The 16,680-nt window shown below is 41.1% G+C and overlaps 1 protein-coding gene across 3 annotated transcripts; it reads left to right on the top strand.

Moving 5' to 3' along the window:
• The first annotated feature begins 2,607 nt into the window (after nt 1–2,607).
• On the top strand, nt 2,608–15,972 carry LOC135471387 (eukaryotic translation elongation factor 1 epsilon-1-like). 3 transcript variants are annotated; one of them, XM_064750604.1, is made up of 7 exons: nt 2,608–2,710; nt 5,910–5,952; nt 7,558–7,660; nt 9,323–9,426; nt 10,121–10,216; nt 14,908–14,967; nt 15,763–15,972. In XM_064750604.1, the coding sequence occupies exons 2-7, from the start codon at nt 5,929–5,931 to the stop codon at nt 15,847–15,849; spliced, it is 474 nt and encodes a 157-aa protein (XP_064606674.1). In that variant the 5' UTR covers nt 2,608–2,710; nt 5,910–5,928; the 3' UTR covers nt 15,850–15,972. The 3 variants fall into 3 exon arrangements, with proteins under 3 accessions (XP_064606674.1, XP_064606672.1, XP_064606673.1); XM_064750602.1 differs by lacking the exon at nt 5,910–5,952 and having other exon boundaries at nt 2,610–2,710; XM_064750603.1 differs by lacking the exons at nt 5,910–5,952; nt 15,763–15,972 and adding an exon at nt 15,361–15,747 and having other exon boundaries at nt 2,610–2,710.
• Nucleotides 15,973–16,680: the final 708 nt, after the last annotated feature.

Genomic DNA, 16,680 nt, shown 5'->3' with positions numbered 1-16,680 from the left:
GGTAAAGCATCCACCGTCCTCCTCGTGGATGTTGTTCCTGATACCTGGAGGAAGGTAAATTAGCCACCGTCCTCCTCGTGGATGTTGTACTTAATACCTATAGGAACATAAATTAGTCACCGTCCTCCTCATGGATGTTGTATTTTATACCCATAGGCAGGTAAATTAGCCACTGTCCGCCTCAAGGATGTTGTACCTGACACCTCCAGGAAGGTAAACTGGGCAACTTCCTCCTCGTGGATGTTGTACTTTACACCTGCAGAAAGGTAAATTAGCCACCATCCTCCTTGTGGATGTTGTACTTTATACCTGCAGGAAGGTAAAGTAGCCAACGTCCTCCTCGTGGATGTTGTACCTTTTACCTGGAGGAAGTTAAATTAGCAACCGTCCTCCTTGTGGATGTTGTAACTTACTTCTATAGGAAGGTAAATTAGCCACCGTCCTCCTCATGAATGTTGTACCTTATACCGGCAGGATGTTAAATTAGCCACCGTCCTCCTCATGGATATTGTACTTTATACCTAAAGGAACATAAATTAGTCACCGTCCGCCTCGTGGATGTTGTACTTTATACCTATAGGAATGTAAATTAGTCACCGTCCTCCTCGTGGATGTTGTACTTTACACCTGCAGAAAGGTAAATTAGTCACCGTCCTCCTCGTGGACGTTGTACTTTATACCTGCAGGAGGGTAAATTGGTCACCGTCCTCCTCGTGGATGTTGTACTTTACACCTGCAGAAAGGTAAATTAGCCTTCGTCCTCCTCATGGATGTTGTACTCTACACCTGCAGAATGGTAAATTAGTCACCGTCCTCCTCATGGATGTTGTACTTTACACCTGCAGAAAGGTAAATTAGCCACCGTCCTCCTCATGGATGTTGTACTTTATACCTTTAGGAAAGTAAACTAGCCAACGTCCTCCTCGTGGATGTTGTACTTTATACCTGCAGGAAGGTAAATTAGCCACCGTCCTCCTCATGGATGTTGTACTCTACACCTGCAGAAAGGTAAATAAGTCACCGTCCTCCTCGTGGATGTTGTACTTTACACCTGCAGAAAGGTAAATTAGCCACCGTCCTCCTCGTGGATGTTGTACTTTATACCTTTAGGAATGTAAACTAGCCAACGTCCTCCTCGTGGATGTTGTACTTTATACCTGCGGAAAGGTAAATTAGCCACCGTCCTCCTCATGAATGTTGTACTTTACACCTGCAGAAAGGTAAATTAGTCACCGTCCTACTCGTGGATGTTGTACTTTACACCTGCAGAAAGGTAAATTAGCCACCGTCCTTCTCATGGATGTTGTACTTCACACCTGTAGAAAGGTAAATTAGCCACCGTCCTCCTCGTGGATGTTGTACTTCACACCTGCAGAAAGGTAAATTAGCCACCGTCCTCCTCGTGGATGTTGTACTTTACAACTGCAGAAAGGTAAATTAGCCACCGTCCTCCTCATGGATGTTGTACTTTACACCTGCAGAAAGGTAAATTAGTCACCGTCCTCCTCGTGGATGTTGTACATGATACCTGCAGGAAGGTAAATTAGCCACCGTCCTCCTCGTGGATGTTGTGCATCACACCTGCAGAAAGGTAAATTGGTCACCGTCCCCCTCGTGGATGTTGTACTTTATAACAGTATGAAGGTAAATTAGCCACCGTCCTCCTCGTGGATGTTGTGCATCACACCTGCAGAAAGGTAAATTAGTCACCGTCCTCCTCGTGGATGTTGTACATGATACCTGCAGGAAGGTAAATTAGCCACCGTCCTCCTCGTGGATGTTGTGCATCACACCTGCAGAAAGGTAAATTGGTCACCGTCCCCCTCGTGGATGTTGTACCTTATAACAGTATGAAGGTAAATTAGCCACCGTCCTCCTCGTGGATGTTGTGCATCACACCTGCACAAAGGTAAATCAGCCACCGTCCCCCTCGTGGATGTTGTACCTTATAACAGTATGAAGTTAAATTAGCCACCGCCCTCCTTATGGATGTTGTACTTTATATCTATATGAAAGTAAATTAGGCACATTTTATATAGATGCCGGGGGAAAACCACTGTCTTGCCAAGTACCTGCATATTGTATAGTCCTACAGGCCTATGAACCCCATGTCGGGACAACGGGTCTGGAGAGGCCGTGGGCTGTTGGGTCCTTATGATATAGAATACCTTGTCTTATTCATCATCTGTCTTCGATAGTTCGATAATTTATACTGATAATTTACAAGATACCTTGTCTTATTCATCATCTGTTGTCTATAGTTCGATTATTTGTGAGAAGCCCTGTAGTAAATAAAATTTAAGTTAATAGTATGAGATATACAGTGATATAATCTGTATGTCTTTTTAGTGAACACAAATGTGTAACTATATCCCACTACTTTACATTTCGCGCCATATGTTTGGTCATGCGCACTACACCGTCCTCCTGATGGATGTCCGTTCTCCTGGTGGATGTACTCCACTACTTTACATTTCGCGCCATATGTTTGGTCATGCGCACTACACCGTCCTCCTGATGGATGTCCGTTCTCCTGGTGGATGTACTTCCGTTCCCCTCGTGGATGTAGGCTGACGAGTACTGTTGTATATTACAGCAAAGCCGCTAAGTCAACATGGCAGACACGAGAGTCTGGCAGTTAGAGATGCTGTCCAATCTTCTCGGTGTTACAGGCAACTTTGGAGTCAAGGAAGACTCTTCTAAAGAAGGGGTAAAATTAGTTAACATGATTAGTGAAGTCCACAGTTGTCTTGATTTCAGTGGTCTCAGTAAGCGTGGACTAGCAATATTTGTTGACTGTTGTTGTTGTTGCTACTGTTGCAATAGTGTGTAATCAAAACCATGCCAAAGCCGGATCTGGCAGAATTGGCTATTCCATCAATTGAACTGAATACCGTGCCAAGCATGGAAATAATTTAAGCTGATGCAGGATATAAATAATGGCAAATCAACCAACTATTAAAAAGAGACAGTATTATTTACATGGATTTTTTGTCAAACATTTGTCCCCTCTCAGGCTGTCGAAATACAACGTGTATTTTTGCTGCTTATGGCCATAGCTTTTTCAGCCTTCCCATTTTGAGAGGATCTGAGAGAGAAGTAAAAGAAACCAGACCACATTTACCTACACCACGAGTTGCCTTACCCACTACGAACATGAAATATATCAACACTGGGATGAAAAAGTATCATTTGACTGCAATTACCTACAATGTAGATATAAAACCGTCAGCCGCCACACAGCCACCCACTCAGCATGAGTTATGAGATTTTTAAAAGCCAGGATAGATAAGAAATTTTGCCGGATATCTGCCATTAAATGCACCACTTGTTGTAGACAATGTTGGGTATGTTCGAAATTATAACCCATCCTAAAAACGAACATAAATAGTCGTTAAACGGAAAAAGGTGATAAAAAAACTTGGGACAGTGACTGACAGACAGACTAATACTTGACTGGCCACAAAAGAACAGCCTAGTTGGTAAGCGCGCTAGCGCAGCGTAATGACCCAAAAGCCTCTGACCAATGCAGTCGCTGTGAGTTCAAGTCCAGCTCATGCTGGCTTCCTCTCCAGTCATAAGTGGGAAGGTCTGCCAGCAACCTGCAGAGGGTCGTTGTTTTCCTCCGGGCTCTGCCCGGTTTCCTTCCACCATGATGCTGGACGCCATCGTGTAAGTGAAATATTCTTGAGTACGGCGTAAAACACTAATCAAATAAATACATAAACAAACAGAAGAACAAAAAATACTAAAGTGTGTCACATTAACTCATTCTCATATGTTAAAATTTCCGAGTATGAAGGTAGTTCTAATTTTAGCATCATCTGTTTGCAGACAACATTCAGCTTGAAATTTCAATGAATCCTGAACCACAAAACTATTTCATACTCATTTGCTAAAGGTTAGATTTCTATATTCTTAGTGATAAATGATGCACTGTATCCTTAGGAGATGTCTTAGATGAAACTTATTAGTTATTAGATTTTTTCTTAGTCCACCTATGCAAATAGTCCATATATCAGACCAAATGTTCGTTTCACTAATTTACATGATATTCTTCTGATACATTTATGGATGCTTTTAAAGAACGTAACATCAGTAAGAAGTCTGAAAGAAAGGCTTACTGAAAATTTACCGATGATGTGAACTCATCTGAAAACAGTGCAGAGTGATTTCCATCAGGCCACAGTTAATGAAAATGAAAACAGTGGCTGAACGTTTGATTTTATAAGGCAGTAAAATAAAGTTACTTCAGGTGATAATCGTGTCAGATATGTTGGAATAGTTTCAAGGCTGCATTTTCAGGTAAATTGGATAATATGGTAAATGGCTCAAAGTTTCGCTTGTGAGTTACTGTTGTTCACTTTCACATGATCTGAGTTGGCAGCAAGATGACAGAAAAGAGTGATTAGCCCCCACCCATTCCCTGCATGACACCTGGCAGCCCTGGGTGTTAATCCTCACCACATGGGGTCAAGTCACTAGCAATGAAGTGAGCAGGTCTCCCGAAAAGGTCTACATGTAGGCCTACATGTACATCTCTAAATATACTCATGAATGAAATAAAAGAAATTATTAAGACAGACGATGTCTATTACAAACCTTTAAATTCCAAACATTGTCTGCAAGCATGACCATGCTTAACAAGGAATGTACATGCACAACGTAGATTGCAGTCAAACTGCTTGTTCAGGTTAGGGCTACATGAAAGTCACTTCACATTGTTATCTGGTGAACGGTTGTCTGCTGAGAGCCCTCATTATACAATGAATATGTGTTCAAATGTATTTTAGCTAAAAATGAATTTCACGGAGAAAAATTTGTCATCAATTTCCCGCATACATGTAATTCCAATTGAGTATGTCAGTCTACACACACATTTTGTTTCTTTACAGTCCTATTGCTGAAGAAGTTCGTCGTCATAAAACTGAAAAATTGTTGAGTACGACGTTAAACCCCAAGCACTCTCTCACTTCTATTGCTGAAGAGTTTCTTTTCCTGCATTTTTACTTCGGAACCTCCAACACGGGAAACATACTCCACGCAAGGTTTCTCAAATCTACCACGATTTACTTTTAACCCTTTTTGGTAGTACTGTGTGCGAGGCCGGTATATCGAGAGACAGGATTTGTATGAGTTGTTAACACATTACATGTAGGAGTTCGCACAAAACCGTCACTGGCTTTATTAACAAAATGTTTTATGATTTCATATATGCAGTTTTGAAAGACATGATTTACATGTCGCCAGCGGCTGATAAGATTATTGTTTTGCCTTTCGCCAGCAAAAATCTCTTAATCAATGGGTAGACACGTGGAAATTTTGAGTGCTGTGATTGTAAGTGGCTGGTGTCTACGTGTAGATAAAACTAATATGTGTGACTAAAATTTCATCTGAGGGGACTCGATTAAATATTAAGTATATCAAGTATTCACGTTTACGAAATATGGAATATTTAATATATAATATCTAGAATGAACACGAAATATGTACCTGCAGCAGCGCAAACGCACATGTGTAGGTGTCGCTTTGATCGCAATTTGACATCTTCATCTTGTCTGCCGGTATGCCTAGTTTGCAAGTATGGATTCTTCATCTTGTCTGCAGGTATGCCTAGTTTGCAAGTATGGATTCTTCATCTTGTCTGCAGGTATGCCTAGTTTGCAAGTATGGATTCTTCATCTTGTCTGCAGGTATGCCTAGTTTGCAAGTATGGATTCTTCATCTTGTCTGCAGGTATGCCTAGTTTGCAAGTATGGATTCTTCATCTTGTCTGCAGGTATGCCTAGTTTGCAAGTATGGATTCTTCATCTTGTCTGCAGGTATGCCTAGTTTTGCAAGTATGGATTCTTCATCTTGTCTGCAGGTATGCCTAGTTTGCAAGTATGGATTCTTCATCTTGTCTGCAGGTATGCCTAGTTTGCTAGTATGGATTCTTCATCTTGTCTGCAGGTATGCCTAGTTTGCAAGTATGGATTCTTGATGTACTTAAGCCTACTACAGCTTTGTTTACGGAGAACCCTGCAGTTTTAAAATGGATATTTGACATGACATCCACATGTGTAAAGGCACTAAGTAGTCATGCTCAGTCTCCACAGAGTTTTCTCCCAAATTCCCATTTATCACAAAATAGCGATAATAAGACATTGAACCTGTTGTGAAGTGCATGTACTGAAATTATTATGGTTAAAACTGAGGAAAACATGACCTGTTGGTGGTAGGAGCATAGACTAACTGATCAGTGAAGCGTGAGCTTGTTTGTTGCATTCATGAACTGTCAGTATAATCCCCTGACCACCCCTGATGCTCTCCCGCGATGCTTTAAACATGCCATTTAACCTGCTCGATCCCTCAAACAACAGATGGTTCAGTGCAATAAGTAAAGTATTAACTAAGTGTGGTTGAATTCTGTACTACCCCTAGAATCTGTTTTGTTGTGGGCTGCAGCCTATGCGAACGCAAGTCGAATTATAAAAGTGTACATGGTCATCCAGGGCTAGGTACAGTTTACATGTAGTCCAATACAAAAAGACTCTGTGGTTTGTAGATCTGACTTGAATTAGGCTCATAATTGTTTTCTCTTCGTTTGTGGCTATTTGAAAACTACCAAACCAACATGTCAGCCAAACCCACCATAAATTTGGCGCAGGAATGAAGCCAGTCAGCTACGGATTCTGTACCTGCTTGACGTTTCAAGCCAATTTTCTGAAACAGCCAAATCTCTGACGTGCTTCAGGTTGAACATTGCTTCTGTCACACAAAATCTAGCACGGTGTATGGCATTAGTTTGCAGCAAGCATCTGGAAGGCGGGGTGCCAATGGGGAAGTGGAAGAGCATGGCAGTGAGGCAGCACCAACCAGCTCTATGGAAACACTGTCACCATCTCGCAAGGATAATACTGAATGTAACGTTGAACTCCAAGTTTTTCCCATGTTTCCCTCAGGAGCTGAACGGGTACCTGTCAGACCGGGTGTACTTGGTGACCTCTCATGGCATTTTACTTCAAGACGTTTAAAATATGACATGCATGGCCAGCATTGCTTTTCCTCTGCAGATAAATGTATAATATATACATAAAGTTACTTTGTACATCAGGTGGTACCCTTCCTCATTTCCTCAACCTTTTTGGGTATGAAAGAGCAACTTTCAGTGGAATTTATGCATATTTTTAATTTAATTTTGGAGACAAAACTACACTAGTTCAGTAGGCCAGTTTCAGGCTTCACAAAAAGTACAATTTTGTCAGTCAACACAGAATAATGCCCTCAGAATTATGAACATACTTGAATAAACACCTTGCAAACATGAGAGAAGGTTGAAAAGAATTACCGTAGTCTCTCAGAAAATGTCTCTGTGCATCTCGATTTATTCATGTCCAGTCTCCCTTTTTTAGCAGTCCAATTACAATTGTAATTGGACTGCTAAACTTTATACCACAAACAATGTGAATTCATATTTACTTGAGCACTTCAATTTGATATCCTCATTAGAGGACATACCAGATTAACTTGGCTTTATTTAACAAATTTAAGTTTATCTATTCTTTATGCTTTCAGACCCCTGTATGGTCAAAATGGGATGGTTCTGGAGTTGTGAAAGGTTCTGCCTGCATAGCGACTTGCTTGGGGCGGACTTCCAGCAGGGACAAATCTGTGTTCAGTATGTGTTGACAGTTAAGTGATAACAAGTTAATCAGCTTAAAATAGAAATCATCATCACTACACAGACTCATTGGAGAAAATTTTTACGAATTTTTCTTAGGTGCTCTTTCATTCATGGTTATATTATGGTTTTTTTGAACATCCAGCATAGTATGGAGAGAGGAAAAAAATGTTTTTTGATCAAACCAGCATGGTTGTTGATAAGGCCCACCATAGAGTATACAAGTATAAGCATATCAATACATTCACTTCTGTACGTGGGAAGGTCTGTTGGCAAGCCGCAGATCATTGTGGGTTTTCCCTGGGCTCTGCCCGATTTCCTCCTACCATAATGCTGGCCGCTGTTGTATAAGTGAAATATTCTTGAGTACAGTGTTGAACACCAATCAAATAAATAAATAAATTAACTTCTGTGTATTTATTTATTTACAACTTTGTTATGAATACAACATTAAAACGTTTCATACATTTAATACAAGGAAAATAAAGGGGAGTTTCAATTTCGAACTCTTTTATGGATGAAGTTATAAAAAGTAAAACTGTATCATGTGACCTGTCAAAAATGCTACAATGCTATATTTATAGCACATATGATCACATATACTATAACATGGGCTTCTGAAAAGAGCTTCATTAAGTAGATGAATAATGAAGAAAATTGAGGAGTTGAATGTTTGGGAATTGAAGCAGTTCTTAGAAGAAAGAGGTGTCATTTGTGCCTCTGGGACAGGGTGAGACAGGTGATCAGTAGATTGTCAACCTAACACTTTTCACAAGTGACATGATGCAGTAGGACTGTTTTAACCTTTAATGACAAAAGAGTTTGAACTTAAAACTTCCCTACTGCGACAAGTTTCAAAGATTTAAAATATATGGGTTTTATGTCAGGGCTATAGCAAATAAAAAATCCATCAAGTTTTACCCATTTATTCAAGGTTGGAAATTGGTGACTTCATCTGGCATGAGGGAAATTGAAAATTTTGACATGTGTAGTATGTTATTTCAGATTACTAGTATCACTTCACACTGTTGTTGCTGCTCCGGTTCCAGTCTCTGTGCTATAGGTTTTTAATTATATTTAGTAGTTGCATGAACATCCTATGTGCAACAAATTAAATAGCACATAGGTGCTCTCTGCCAAATACCATTTGCATTCCAATGGGGTACAAGCAGATTTTCCTCTCACAAAAGGTCAGACATAGGACTTGCCCGTCTCCAAGTCTTCTTGCACGACGTAAAACATGTTGCGTGCTGCGGTTTCATCTGTAATGTATTTGACCTTGCAGTGAAATGTTCAGTGTCACTGAAATGATGTAATATATGTCCCACTTCAGACTTCTACTGGTATCCCATTGTGTGTTTTCATATTGATGCAGATAGCCTTAAAGGGTGACAAAAGTTATCTCCCCTGAACTGCATTGGCAGAGAAGTGGAGAAAAATGCAGGCAGTTACAGAAGTTTCATGACACCATCCCCTGTCAGTAAATGCCAGTAATTTTGGTTTGTTTAATATCTGTAATGAGCTAATTTGGAAAAATGATACAACAAAGAAAATGACATTAGAAACAGTTAAAACAGTGGGACATTTCCCATTATTGTTCAGCAGTAGGCATTGGTGCTTGTCTACCTTGTCCATCTAGGATTTACCCTTTAAACATAGGTCATGATCCCCAGGAAGCTGCCTTAATTGACCAGTGGTTAGAATATAAAGTGAGTTACCTGGACAGGTGTACCAGCGAGAAGGATTTACACAATGCTCTTCAGGTAGGTTCCTCCCCTTTACCATTAAGGTCCCAAGCTAGAATCCAGCTCCTATAACTACGGCTTTACGTCAGTGGGTTTGTTGAGTGCCTGGCAAAGTGTGGGTGTTTACTCCCACTCCTCTTCTAGACCCTTTAAAACCATTGAAATTGGTACATTTCTTTTCCAGCCTACCTACCACAATAGCCAATCGGAATCAATTTTGTATCCCATTCAAGTGCTAGTCCTTCAATAGTCAGAATGTGAGGTAAAAAAAAAATGTAATTTTCTTTCATTCTTGTTGATTGGGGCAACCTTGATGACAATATGCTCAGTGCTCTTGTTACAGTTTGTGCAATGCAGTGTTTGTTGAAGACCACTTGTCTTCCATCATTATGTTGTGCAAATCTCTGCGTAACATGTGAGAAAGTTCGTGAGTAACTTATCAGCGGTCGGTGATTTACCCCAGTGAAACATGGGTTTTTCTCCACCAACAAAACTGACCATCATCTTATAAGTGAAAATTCTCCATGGGGGTGGTAAAGGACAATCAAATAAATGAGTAAGCAATGCATGAAGTAGGTGTCCAGGGCATCATGTCTGGGGCATGATATTCCAGTGAGGCAGCACCAACCAGCTCTATGGAAACACTGTCACTATCTCGCAAGGATAATACTGAATGTCACATTAAACTTCAAGTTTCCCATGTTTCCCTCAGGAGCTGAACGGATACCTGTCAGACCGGGTGTACTTGGTGACCTCTCACATGACCTTAGCGGATTTGGTGCTGTATTATGGACTGTACGATACTATGGTGAGATAATACTGGAATCAGGAGAATCAGTAATAGTAGAAAGAAGAGTAGAGTAATGAAAGAGTAGAAATGAAAGTAGGGGAGGAATGAAGGAGAAATAGGAGGATTAATGCTAGAGAGGGAAGATGAGTAATGAGGTACATGTGAGTAGGGGTAAGGAGAGAAAAAAAGAGGAGTAATGATAGAAATGAAAGATGAGTAATGGGATAAATATGAGTAAATACAGAAATGGAAAATGAGTAATGAGGTAAGTACCCAAAATGACCTAGAAATTGAACCATAAAGAACATTTCTGAAGACAAATAAATGTCATGAGATGTTGCCTCTGATCTTCCCAGTAGGATATCATCCTACCTTCCAAAAACCTCTTAAAACACCTTTCTAGGAGAAGGAGAAATAAGAGGAGTAATGATATGAGTGGAAGATGAGCATTGAGGAAAATAGTAGGTGAAAGGGGAAGAGTAATGGGAAGAGTAATGATAGAAACGGAAGATCAGTGATGAGATGAATAGGAGTAATTATTTAGAGGTAAGATGAGCAGTGGGGTAAGTTGGAGTAAGGAGAGAAATAGGTGTAATGATAGAAAGAGAGATGGGTTAGGGAGGAAATAGCATTAAGGGGAGAAATAGGAGGGTAAGGGGAGATATAAGAAGAGTAATCACAGAAATAGAAAATGAGTAATGAGGTAGATACATGAAATGTCCCGCTTAATCAGTAAGAAACGTTAAATCCCCGGCGTCCTGTTTTATGTTGTGCTGTATCTGATATATTCTTACTTTCCGTATGTGTGCTACCATTTGTGTGTTGTAAACTGTCTGTCTGTAACCACTAAGCAAGGTCACAGAGTGCACTTCATGAAGTGAGTGCAGCTAGCAACTGTAGTGATGATGAGGATTTCTTTCCTGGTGGTATTTCCGCGATTTACAGCATTGGGAATACCAATAGCAATCCATGGACGGTCGATGTCAAATGAACGAATATTTGACTACGTTTAAGCTTGATTGGGTGCAGATGTTACTGCCATTCCCATCAGTCTGTACACTAAACTAGGAGGGCCAAAGCCACAGAAGCCAGCATCTAGAAGATTGTATGGCCCCTACAGATATGAAATCAAGTGTAAAGGGACATTTACAGCACCATTATCTATGATAGACAAATCAGCAGTAGAGGAGATTTACGTGATAGGTTTAGAACTACCATTACTAGGCAGCCAGTGTGTTGACCTTCTGTCTGTGTCAAAGTCAGCAGACCACAAATCCACAGTAATGAAATATCACCCCAAACTGTTCAAAGGATTAGGACAAATGAACTCGACATAAAAAGTAACATTAAAAGAGGATGCTAAACCATTCGCAACTTCCACACTGAAATGAGCTCCACTGCCATTATACGAAGCCACAAAGAAAGAGACCGGATGTTAGAGATGTCGGTGATATCCAAAGTAGACAGAATGGTGCGCCCCAATGGTAGTAATACCAAAAGCCAACGGAAAGATCAGGATATGCGTGGATTTCTCTATACTTAACATCTACGTTCAGTAGGAAAGCCATCCACTACCAGCAGTTGACACAGCATTAAGCAGATTAGCAGGTACTAAAGTACTCTTGAGATCAACGCTAACTCGGGATTCTGGCAGATCAAACTGGCGGAGGAGTCCTGACAACCTTCATTACCCCATGGGGTAGATACCAGTTCAAAACCTAGTGCCATATGGAATCAACTTTGGATCCGAAAAGTTTCAGAAGTGTATGAGTCAGATGTTGGAAGGCCTTAACTAGGAGTCGAGGACAGCATTGTTGATGTGTTGGGTCACGGAAACTCGCAGGCACAACATGACCAGAGGCTTGAATCATCTTGAGAAGGCTCGTGTAACCCTCAACAAGGACAATTGCCAGTTCATTGTCAGAGAAGTAGAGTACCTAGGCCACAAGATCAGTGGGAATAGAATAATACCAGATCCTGCAAAGATCAGGAGCATTCAAGAGATGCTGCCCCCAAAGAATGTTCAAGAAGTTCCAATGTTTTGGGGCATGGTTAACCACCTAGGGGATTTCACTGATCACCTCGCAGACAGAACCAAAGTGATCAGAGAGTTACTCCAATCGAACATAGACTGGGCATGGGAGACGAACTCAGCAACGTGCTTTTGAACAAATCAAAACTGAAATGATGAAAGCCCCAATGTTAGCTTTGTATGACATGAACCGAGAAACAAAGATCTCAGCAGATGCTTCATCTCAGGGCCTTGAGGGCGTACTGTCACAGCGACAGGACGGTGACACAAGGCATCCAGTGTGTTTCGTGTCACGCTTACTCACACCAACAGGAATGAGATAGGCACAGATCGCGACAGAAGCTCTAGCATTGACGTAGGCCTGTGAAAGGACTACTGACTTAATAATCGGGAGGTCAATCACAGCTGAAACTAACCACAAGTCACCGGTGGCACTTCTCATAAACCACACTCTAGAACAACTTCCTCTAAGGATACAGCGTTACTGAATGAGGTTGATGAGGTTTGATTTCAAGGCAATCAGCCACCTACTGGGAAAGGAAATGTACGTATCAGACGCTCTGTCGCGCCTCCAAAGCCGAAACCCATACCAAACTTCCACAATCAGCAACGTGGAGATGGAGGCAGACGTAGACAACATAAATCAAGGCTATACCAATATCAGAAACAAATTTTCAACTGATCCAGGAAGCTCAGCAAGAAGACGAAGTCTGTAAACGAATTAAAGCCTACACTCTGGAAGGATTGCCAGAGAAACATTAATTCAGACTCTCCGAAGCGACTAGAGGCAAAATATCACTCGTCCAAGGGATCCTAATTATTATACCATCTAGTATGAAGTTGGACATAGTCAACAAGCTCTACGAAGGACACCATGGGATCGTGTAATGCCAACACTGAGCACAACAATCCGTCTGGGGGCCTGTTCTCAGTCCGGAAGTCCAAGATTTTGTGGAAAACATGTGCAGTACACAGAACTCCCCGGGCAGGACCATTAATGCCTACTCCAGCCCCTGAGCGACCCTGGCAAATGGTCAGCACAGATTTATTTCACTTGCGCAACAAAAACTTGATCGTAGTGGACTATTTCTTTCCCTGCGTTGATGTAGTAGCAATGACAAACACCACGAAAGGTACAGAAAGTTATCAAAGCTCTAAAAATATCTTCTCACGCCATGGTATAGCAGAAGAACTTCGTTCGGACAATGGTCCTCAGTATGTGCGGTATTCGTCTATTTTTCGGAAGAATGGGGATTTCGACATAATACCTGAGGTCCAAGATTACCTCAGTCAAACGAAGAAGCTGAGCGTGCGGTTCAGACCATCAAAAACATCCTGAAGAAGGAATCTGAGACAACAAAATCTTTGCTAGCTTACAGATCGACTCCTCTAGCGTGCGGATGCTCTCCAGCTCAGCTCCTCATGGAACGAAAACTTCGCAGTACAACAATACCAGTCATACACAAGGAACGTACTCAGTCTTGATCAAATTTGGGAAAACAAGCGACGTTGGAGAAACAGAACAAAATGAAGCAGAAAGCTTACTTCGACAGGTAACATTATGCTCCCTCACTCGCACCTATTTCACCTGGAAGAACGATTAAGATGAGGGATTTGGACAGAACAGGAGCAGTACTTCGAAAGGGTGATAACCCTGGGTCATGGATCATCGAGACTTCTGGCACTGTGGTGCCTGAGGAGTCTCTCAGCAGTACCGCCGTCATCAAGGGTACAATCAGAATCACAGACCCAGGCTAAACCATCCCCTGTCAAGCCTGCAGTTCTGATTAAACCATCACATAAAGTTCGAGAAAACTTGGGACTGAATTAATTTTCAGCAGAGACAGTTGAATACTTGAACAGTGTTTTATTCATTGTTTAAATTTGTTTAGTAAATACTAAGGGAGACTTAGGAAGCCATTGACAATCTATGTTAAAGACAATTCGCCTTTTGATAATGTTTCATTTCAGATAAACGGATAAACATGTGCTATTCTTTACATGTAGGTCTTACCTCGCCTTATTACGTGACAAATATCACGGGCCGGCAAAATAAACAGTCAAGTCTCCGGAACAAACACTCGTTGCTCGATCAAGTCGATAATGACATAAAACTCCTGGCAAATATTTAAGGAATTATATAAGAATAAAGAAAGAATGGCGGTCGTGTATGGTATGTGCTTATATGTATGTTTATGCTGAAATTGTTGAAAAAATTTTTTTCAGTTCCTTATAACTATGCTTGAACCATGTGAAAACCTCACCATGAAGTTAAGTGGTGTTTACAAGTTGCGATTGTAAAAATCGGCGCATCAAATAGAATGGGGGCCTCCGTGGCTCAGTTGGTTAGCACGTTAGGGCTGCGTAATGACTCAGGAACCTCTCACCAATGCGGTCGCTATGAGTTCAAGTCCAGCTCATGCTGGCTTCCTCTCCGGCCGTACGTGGGAAGGTCTGTCAGCAACCTGCGGATGGTCGTGGGTTTCCCCTGGGCGCTGCCCAGTTTCCTCCCACCATAATGCTGGCCGCCGTCGTATAAGTGAAATATTCTTGAGTATGGCGTAACACACCAATCAAATAAATAAATAAATCAAATAGAATGAAAATAGGCCATAGAATATTATTAGGCCATACGAGTCTTTTCACCTCATAACTTCTGTGACATTTTTTTTTTCAGAAAGGCTTGACTTTTTATGAGAAGGAAAGGTTTATACATCTATCAAGGTGGTTTAACAATGTAAGTTTAAAAATATTCTTTTAAATGCCAGTTTCGGATGTGGAAAATTGTCTGCCATCCATGCACATCCTAACCATGGCTCAAAATTGTTTACTATAATGCAAGCAGTTTTTAGCTGTGATAAGCAGTTCTTCAAGTCACTGTCTTGTCTGAGTGTCGGTCGGTTCCGTCGGTCGGCCGGTAGATCCTTGTGTGACACTGGTATGGTGTGTATATCACTACTTGTCATAACCCAGAGAAAGTTTGAGCCTCTGATTGGTCAATCCGCCTTGGATAAGCCTCATGCGTTTTATATTTTGTCTGTACATTTACAGTCAGGGACGCACGTGCCCAACAATAGCAACGCTTGTCGACAATGTACAAGTCAATATCTTTCCATGCTTTCATTTTTAGATTAAGAATATTTCTACTTGTCCTTCGGGCTCGTGAAAGTATTGCTTGCCAGAGGTCAGAGGATTACCCCGATGACTCGAGTTTTCTCCACCTATGAAGCTGGCTGCCTTCGTAGAAGTGAAAATTGTTGAGTCTGTATGGTGTTAAGTAATAATGAGAGAAATCGATTTATTTATTTGATTGATGATTTACGTCATACTCAAGAATATTTCACTTATATTATGCGGTCCAGCATTATGGTGGGAGAAAACCGAGCAGAGCCCGAGGAAAACCCATGACCATCCGCAGAAGAGACGCAGGACCGCTCTGTATTTTATAATAGAATCAAATTAACATGAGTATGATGACGGTGTATACATGTTAAGGCTTGAAAGTGAGAATGAACTTTCGGTTTGTTGTCAGGTTCAGCATGAGGAGAAAATATCTGAGAACTTGGCTATGATCGTGTTCCAGAGGAATTTGCTATATTCTGTATGCGGACTAGCATAGTAGATCATTACAACAGTAAATCACTGTTGGGCAATATTTACATTAAAACTCATGTATGTAATTGAATTTATGTTGTTTCAATAATTCTATAATTAAATTATGAATACCATTTTGGTGTACAAACCTAGTTGTTGGTGTTTTGTCTGTACATTAATCACGTGCTAATTAAAAATTCGGAACCAGCCTCTATAGCACAGTTGGTAGAGCATCCGCTTCGGGAGGCGGTAGATCAAGAGTCAATAATGTGTCGAGTCATACCTAAGGCCTTAAAAGATGACGTTGTAACTTCCTCGCTTGGCGTTCAGCATGAAGGGGATAGTGCAACAACTGCTTAACCCGTATCAGTATAAAGGCTTGGGCAGGTCGGCTGACTTGCCTTTGGTAAAGCGTCTCAGTGAAGCAGCACTAGATAAAAAGGCGGTGGAAATCCGTCCTGCAACAAGGAGGCACATTACATGTACTCCATGGATTCCTTCGTCGTCATATGACCGAAAAATTGTTAAGTACGACGTTAAACCCCAAGCACTCGCTTTAAACTTCGGTAACCTTATGGAAACTAATGCACAGTGAGTTTTGAAGATGAAACTACTTTGATTTAATGAAGATGGACAAGCTTCATAGAGGTTCCCCCCCCCCAAAAAAAAGTGTACTTACGACTCTACTCTAAATACAGAAAATACATGTAATAAACGGGAAGAAAAAAGATGCTTAGTTACAGTTAGATTTGTATCTCTGCTCAACCTTATGGTACTGAAATATGTGTACTAAAGGCTATCACAGAAAAAAACATTTTACCGCCAGGAGTTAGGAGATAGACCCTTCGAGTCAAAG

The sequence above is a fragment of the Liolophura sinensis genome, chromosome 7 (genome assembly GCF_032854445.1).
Source record: "Liolophura sinensis isolate JHLJ2023 chromosome 7, CUHK_Ljap_v2, whole genome shotgun sequence".
NCBI classification, from domain to species: Eukaryota; Metazoa; Mollusca; class Polyplacophora; order Chitonida; family Chitonidae; genus Liolophura; species Liolophura sinensis.
The sequence above is the reverse complement of the archived record's forward strand: the minus strand, read 5'-3'. Positions and strand labels throughout refer to the sequence as shown.